The following is an 8,246-nucleotide window of genomic DNA, read 5'->3' on the forward strand; positions in this document are numbered from 1 at the left end:
CTTTGACTATGACAATTGACAAATCAAATTTAAAGTACATATATTTATTAATTGGATAAATTATTTTATTTTTAACACCAATATTTACATTAATATAATTTCCTTTTCTGTCTACTGCATTTTTTATTGGCAAACAATCTGAAACATCCTGATTGTAGCAGTTATGAATGAAAATTTATGCATTTTATTTTTCACCAAATTTTTGGCAAATTCCTAAACTTGCACCTTAGACAGGTCTATCAAATAATGTGAGGCCAGTAACATAATGCAAAAAAAGGGTATCGGCATATCTTCCGAAAGTTAAAGTTTGTTTTAATTTGTTTTTCAATGTAAAGTTTTTCTTACAGAAAGATTTAATTTTGTTACACATGCTTACCCAGTAGTCTGCAAAGGGTATAGGTATAAATATAATTAAGAAAAAAATACTTTATATATAACATTGATGAATATTTGAATAGAAAAATAGTCCCAAATATTCAAATATTGAATGTTGCTATTCATTTCAGCTCGAACTGTGATTGTGTTATAAAAGTTTTAGCCAAGAAGATAATTGTAGGAAAAAGCGTTCTTTCTGTGTTAGAAGGCAACACTTTTGTACATCAGTTTACACCCTTGCTAAATACAAATATTTATTTTTTATATAACAAGAAAAATAACATGGTACTGCTTTCAAATAAATCTGGAATTTATACATGATATAGAGTGGTTGTACCTAAAATGGTGTCTATGTTGTATTGTTAGAACATCTTTGACATCATATCCTGTTTTTATTTGAAATTCAATACATGTATTTAGTTTTTACTATTGTAAGCAGTAACAAAATCTAACTGGTATATTACACTTTTCTAGTGTGTTGTCAGAATTTGTTAGTAAAGTTACATCATAGTTGTAACATTAATAGCTTTCAAGATTTATCTATCATTTTGCATGGGATATGCACTTGTCACTTAATGCTTTAAAATGAAGTATTGAGTTACTGCAAGGCATGACCTGTAGTCTTTAAACACTCAAATAACAAACTTTCAAAACAGCAGTCAGAGTTCTGGCCAAGCTTTATATTGGAGATCTGATATCTTTAAGTGGGCAAAATTTCACAAGTAATTTCCCAACAAGAATAAAAGATGTTGATGTAGAAAAAGCTGACAATTATAGCTCTAAGGTCCCCTATTCAGTGGCCGACCATGAATAACATGGGGACTTTTTGAAATCCAATCCATTCATTGAGTGAGGCATGCATACAGAGACAGCTTTTCTGGACCTGTTGATTCAGTGAAAATCTATGCTGGGTAGCATTACCCAAGTATTGTTCCTGTTGGTAGGAGAATGTGCTCCTATAAAGAAAGAGAAGAATAGACTTCACTTTCTTTTGTACCCTAGTTGTGTTGAGATACTTATTGCCAAGCTATTTCAAAGGATTGGCAAATCATTTTAAAACATTTTCCAATCTTCTGTCACTGAATGTTTTCAATTTTTGAAAAAAAAGGTAAAATTACAGAAAAGCTCATAATGTTGTCTTCAAAACTTTCATCTAACATTTTATTTGCAATTCAAGTTGATCATTTACTTTGTAAATTAAGTTTGCAAGTGCAAAGAATTTGAAATCCAAGTTTACCATTTACTTAGTTAATTAAGTTTGAAAATGTACTAAAATGTAATCATTTCAGCAATAGGAAATCTGAGCTGTATTTGTACAAAGTATTACAAGTATAGGTCATGTGCGGTATTGGCAATATCCCCCATACAATGACTGAAATCCAGCTATTATTATCAGAGGGTTTATTTTTCTATGGGACTTTGTCAGGGTTTAGAAAAGTCTACCTGGTCCAAGGCACAGGAAATGATTCATTCATCCAGATTTAGATGTCCTAGATAGAAAATATGGCCACTGTAAAGTGAATGTGTGTTTATCAGGCCTTATTCTCTCCCCAGAGTAAGCACCTTGTCTGATAGACTGCATACTGGATATTCATGTGGGAGTTTTTATCACTCACTAATCAAAACCTGGGATTTAAAAAAAAGTACTCGAATGATAGTTGCATTGAAACATTGATAATACCGGTAATCATGGTAATATTCAAATAGAATGTAGTTCTCATATTAGGTACATGATGATACACTGGTAATTCATCAGAAGATATTTGCAGCAAGCCTGTAATTTGAAGAAAAATACAATCTTTTTCTAAGAATTTGAGAATTTGAAACAAAAAAAGTAATAAATATTTGACAGGTCCTGTATCATCATGTTGCATGTATTGCCTGATACTGTAGCATTGATGATGGACAAGGTGTGTGTGATAGAGAGAAAATGATGTGTATCTTAACTTATCTGTAGCTGAATCAAGTGATGGCTGTCATGTTTACTATAGAAGTAAGAAACGGTGGTAAAATGAGGGAGATCTCAATCCATTATTTATATACACGCAATTATGTCACCAAATATGATTTAAAGCCCTACAGTAAATCCCTAGACTTTGTTATCTTTGTCAGGTCTAAATGCTTGACTTGCACAAAACATAACCTTGTCGATCAAACTGGTTGACATGATGGTGATCGAGACATGCTAGTGTATTGTTTTCTGTTTGTGTGGTCTCTGTGCTTTGCTGACTTTCCCGCCCATTTCTAATACCCCTCAACGGAGAGGAATTCACCCGTAACATTTAATCAGACAACTTCTCCTCCTTGAATTGATGGAATTCCTAAACAAGTGGCTGTTTGGTCGGTGGAAGGCGGAGAAGATTAAAGTGCCTGCTTGTGTTGGCCACTCCGTCATTAGACCATGTTTGTACTGGAAACATTCAACAGCCCCCGTAAATGGATTCATTAAATGGGACCAATAAAAAAAAGACCAGGAATAAGTGTTCTTTTTATAAAAATTATCCTATAGTTCAAGCACTTCATCAATTGTAGGTTGAAGCTTTGAACAATTTTAATGGAATTTTAAAAAGTACATGTAGTTAGAGAGAGAGAAGAGAGAAAGAAAGAGAGGGAAAGATTACCAGTACCACACATATTTTTACTGGCACATATTCAGAAGAGAATTACAGAAGACCCACTTTCTTAGTTTTATTTCTTAGTTTTTCCTGTGGTGTAACTTGGCATATATACTGGGTAACTACATTGCATCAGTCAACCCCTGTTGACTTCGACTTTAGCTGGCTCACTCTCAACAATCTGAATAGCTTTGCAAAGATTGAAATGAGAATGCATTATGACAAAAAACTATTCACAATAGGTAACTAACATACTCTTGGATGGGAAGATGGTTGGAAAAAGAAGGGAGCAAATGCCAGGAGTCTGATTTCTGTATTAGAGCTTGTCTTGAGAGATTTTTTTGTTTTCATGTGGCTAAGTTTTTGTTAAAAAACAGAGAGAAAAAAAAGCAAACACCAGGTGCAGTAAACTTCCTGACATGCAACTGTGTATGTTTGTGTTAGAAGGGCATTCTCTATTCAAAACATATGATCCCATCTTTTGTTTTGGGTTCACTGAGAGTGGCACTAGAAAGAGAACACTCAAAATATCTATATCCTAACCAGATCTAGCTTTCAGACAGGAGTTTAATAGTTGTGCCCCTTTGGTGGTGTGTTAACTTAATTGTACACATTGCTGTAGAAAGACTATTTTGTGTGTGTGTTTTGTGGGAGATGGAAGTAGAGATTAGCTGAAGCATGGCAGAGTTGTGGTCTTGTGTGTATTGCTAATTTCTTTTTTGCCTGGATGCTGGGAAGTTTGACTGACACACACACGACTAATTCAGTCATGATAGACATCTTTTCCAGGCCAGTTCAACAAGAACCTGCCAGGGGAACTAGATTAGACATGACTGCAGGCCCCTGGCTGAGTCATACACCTGCCTGATAAGGTTTCATTATAACAAATTCATCCGAGGGATTTTTTAAATGAATAATCTGGAAAACAAACTCAACTCTTATCAGAAAATTGAAAGACCAAAAGCTATGTTTACATGGTAGATACAACATGAATTCCAACACTTACTGCCTGTATTAAATGTCAAATTTCTTTATAGTTGATGTTAACAATATGATGTATAAAAGTCAGTGTTCAGTTAGGAATTTCAAAACATTTCCTAGTCAGATTTTTGGAGCCTTGTAATGCATACCTGTAGCAGTGGGAAAAGTTGTCTAATTAGGTCAACAGATACCCAAATCAGTAGGAAAGCTCTTCTGATTGAGTTGTTTAAAAGTCAAGATCATATGTAGAAGATAATATTTTATTTTAGGTTGTTGAAACTGAATAACATAAAAGTTAATAAGCAATGCTTTTTTTCAGCCAGCAACATTTCAGTTGCCAAACCACAGTGGAGGGGTGAGCTCATCATCCATGCCCGGCCAACCAATGGGAGGGAATATGACCCCCACCATGGGTACCCCCACAAAGGACCACAAGTTTAGCAGCATGGATGGCATGATGGTAAACTGTTTGCATTTTTTAGTTGTCATGAACAATTCTGAAATATTCACTCCACTGTTTACCCATATTCAAGAAAAGATAGTTAGAAAACCTGTAAAATGAGTAATGCAAGGCATATTATATAATGCAGTCAGCAATTCTAATTCATTATGCAGATAAATGTTGAGGTTTAGATTGGGGTTGTTAAGTGTGGAAATGTATAATGAAAAATTATGGTTACGTGTTAAAAGGAATTCATCTAGTAATTTACACATCTAACAAATTACTGGGGGAAAAACTCTCAGTCATAATTTATTTTCTTGTTAGAATTTATTTCAGCTTGTTTGGTTGTTTATCTTTTTTTGCTATGTTGTTATAATAAATTGTAAAAATGTTATAGATGCAGGGGTTATTTGCTTCACCGAATGCAAAGAAAGGCCTAGATCTGAGTGCCATTTGTTCTCCACATTTCAAGTCACTGAAGGATTTGGCAGATTGCAGCGACTCTACTAGTATTGTCAGCAGCAGTAGCAACCATGGAAAGTCTGAGTCTAAAAAACATCCAAGTCTGCCAAAAGAGGTATTTGTAGTCTCATTATTGAAAAGAAGATATGTTTGTTATACCAAGAAGGTTGCAATGTTTGTTGAGCCCCCCACCACACCCCACCCCCACCCCTCCATGAGTTTCCTTTGTGGAAGATCCTTTGATGAGGATTAATAGATTCCATGTACATAAACAGTTTTAAGCTTTCCATTTCTTTGACCAGTTACTTGGAAGTTTATTTCAACCCTGCAGCTTATTTGAGGTGAAATTTGCCAGTAGTTTATTCTGCAGTCCTTGAATGTTAGTTAATTACCTTGCAGTTTTTAGAAACTGGTGTAAATATTTTAATCATTTCGTAAAGCTTGGGTACAAATTTGAGGACTTTTTATTTCAGGCTGTAGCCATTATGCTAGAATGGTTAAGACAACACAAAGACAACCCATATCCCAACGATGATGAAAAGGCCATGCTAATTAAACAAACAGGACTGACTATAAATCAAATTAATTACTGGTTCACAAATGCCAGGAGAAGAATTCTGCCTAAATGGGCCCAACAGTGTAAGTGAACAGGATTCTGCCATTAAATGCCCAGTTTCTGGAGTAAGTGGCACAGAGTTCTGTGATTCCTGGAAAATTGTTACATATCACAAAACAGTGCCTGACGTTATAGTCCAAGGGGAGTAACTCTTGAAACTTACTGGGAGCATCCCTGGTGAACAGAGCGGACATTACACATCAGCATTTTGAGATAGTATTCTTGGATAACTTGTGAAATGTGTTCATTGTCCATGACAATTCTGGTTAGTGCTTTGTTTACAAATCTATTTAGAGTATTATTTTGTGATGTCCAATATTGATATCAAAGCCATGTTATGCTATGCACAGAAGTTAGCATTACTTTTCTCTGTGATTTTAGATGGTCCTGCAAGGACTTTTATTCTGTAATAATTGTGTCCTAAGGACTAGTAACATTAACTTATTCATAGTTTTAGGGGGGAAAAAAAGCTATTACCAAAGCTTTATGCATAAACTTTACCAGTGTAAGCAATAATTGGTGTTTTTTATGTAAACTTCTTTAAGCTTTTAGAGAGGATTTTATTCTGTATGTTATATTTATAGTAATTTTTTTTTTAATTTTTATTTAATATTTAGTACCTTAACTAGAAAGGACACAAACTCAGAGAGCTCATAGTTTCAGTGTTGCTGTCTGAATTTTATACTGACTTTTTTGAAAGTGGCCTTCATTCAATTTTTATTTTCACCCATTGAAACAAATATATTAACAACCAGAGAGATCAAAGTGTATATACCTTAATACAACAAAAACGTGCCAAACTGTCTCCTGTTTGTCTGATATTCCACGAGAATTTGGTGCACTTTGTAATACTAGTATGTAGGTATAGCTATAAGAATACTCATTTTGTCTTTTGTTTTAGTTCTAAGATATTGATTATAGTAAATTTTTAAGCAACTTTCACCTGACCATTTTTAAACTCATCAGGGGGATGTGACATCCTCTGGGAAAAGTCATGAAATAATGTTCCTGATTCTCTTTACTTTTGCTTGATATACCTGTACAAATGTAGAGCTCTTGTTGTCAGATTCTGTAACTTGTCGGATCCTCTGTTTTTTGCTGGTTCTCTTTCCTTCCTTTTTTTTTTTCTTGAAGATTTCCGCTGTAAAGTTTGTATATAGTGTGTGTTCAGTGGAATCATTATGTTATGAATCAATTGTTTATCTTACTGAGAGGTTTATTGAAAGAGTTTAATCACAGTTTTATATATCATACATGTTCATGAATGATTGGCACCTGAAATTCCACTGGCCAGTGTGTGTTGTTTAGAATTTTTTAAAACATTTTTTACAGCAGTATTAATGAAGGTAGAACATTTTTCAGTTGTCTTTTTATTTTGATACTGGAATAATTGCTGCATTTTATAATCTTTCAGAATTTTTTTTTTTAGAAATCGGTATCATCAATAAGCTTTAGTAGATAAGGAGATGTTAAAATAAAAACTAGGATTTTGCAAGTACATGTATTGATGAACAAAATAATTATGCTGTACCAAAGATCTTCAGAGGATTACTTTGTTTTAAGCTTTAAGTTTATGACAAAATTATCTGTGTTACCTTTGTACAAGTGATTCATTCCAGTATGGTTTTAATTTCATCAAAAAGTTGTAAAGTGTACAATTACCTCACTAGAACAGATAGAGACATATCATTTACAAACCTGATCAATTATTCTTTCTTTAAGTAAAATTAGTTGTGATAAATCTTTGGTAAAATATATTTCAAATTTCATTCCAGTAAACTTTCTATATAAAAGTTTTATAACATTTTATAAAAGTTCAAAAACCTTTTATATATGTGCCCAGGTGCATAATTTTTTCTCAAGTTCTTGATATTTCATTCAGTTTGGTTTAAATCTGTAATCACATGTGGCAGGTCACAAAAATTTTTCTTATCAAAAAATTAATGTTAAGAATTTTTTTTATATTTTTTTAAAACAACTGATTTTTGTACGCCCGTCTGAAGACGGGACGTATTATTTAAGTTATGGACTGTGCCTTGATCTTACATTCACTTTTAATTCTGATATTTTACTCTAACATGTATATGATAGGTTGTATCCATGCAGCATGTAAATATTGTGCCTTATAACATGCTATTAATAGATGTAAAAGGTGTTTACCAATATGAAAATGCTTTAGAATATGTCAACTTTTTTTTACCTCATTAAAATTGTGATGTTGATTTAAGTTGTGTTTAGTTGTTATAGATATTTCTGACCAAAAGGGGCTTGGTGATGAAAGTAAATTGATTAACATCTAGAAATCATGCAAGTTTAAAAAGAAAATTCTTGTACCATAAGTTGCTATTAATTAACGCCTTCAATTGCATGAATAATGGGTATCATTATGTAATTAACAGGCAAGTTATAGACGAGATTGACCATAAGCATTTCTGGTGCATGTCCCACTTACCTAATGATAATTTCCTGTCTCTGAAATATAATGGGTAGGACAGTTTTAGTTTGCTCATAACCAAGGAATGGAGTGTTTATGCCTGAACAGTGCATTTGCTGAAGAAATGGATGTCATTAAATGAATAATTTTATATTGCCTCCTAAACCTATTGTTAAATATGACTGCTGCTTATATTCCTGTGTCCAGTAGGTTATAATTTTTAGGTCACCTGAGTTTACTACTTGAATATGATTAAAGATCATAAAGCCCTCACTAAATTGTAAAATGAAAGTCGCACAAGTCGAGAGAGTTCCTGACCAG

The 8,246-nt window shown here is 33.3% G+C and overlaps 1 protein-coding gene across 6 annotated transcripts in view; it reads left to right on the forward strand.

Annotated features, from left to right (window-relative positions):
* Nucleotides 1-7,718, forward strand: part of LOC133189015 (uncharacterized) — a 51,904-nt gene extending 44,186 nt beyond the window's left edge. For all 6 annotated transcript variants that reach the window (XM_061324482.1, XM_061324462.1, XM_061324488.1 and 3 more), the window contains 3 exons: nt 4,291-4,431; nt 4,811-4,990; nt 5,349-7,718. In XM_061324482.1, the coding sequence (XP_061180466.1) occupies nt 4,291-4,431; nt 4,811-4,990; nt 5,349-5,522 (495 nt within the window). In that variant the 3' untranslated portion in view covers nt 5,523-7,718. The remainder of the gene's footprint in view (nt 1-4,290; nt 4,432-4,810; nt 4,991-5,348) is intronic.
* The last annotated feature ends 528 nt before the right edge of the window (nt 7,719-8,246 follow it).

This window comes from Saccostrea echinata, unplaced genomic scaffold (genome assembly GCF_033153115.1).
Source record: "Saccostrea echinata isolate AGI-Se365-2 ecotype Australia unplaced genomic scaffold, CSIRO_AGI_Sech_v1 ptg000001l, whole genome shotgun sequence".
Taxonomy (NCBI): Eukaryota; Metazoa; Mollusca; class Bivalvia; order Ostreida; family Ostreidae; genus Saccostrea; species Saccostrea echinata.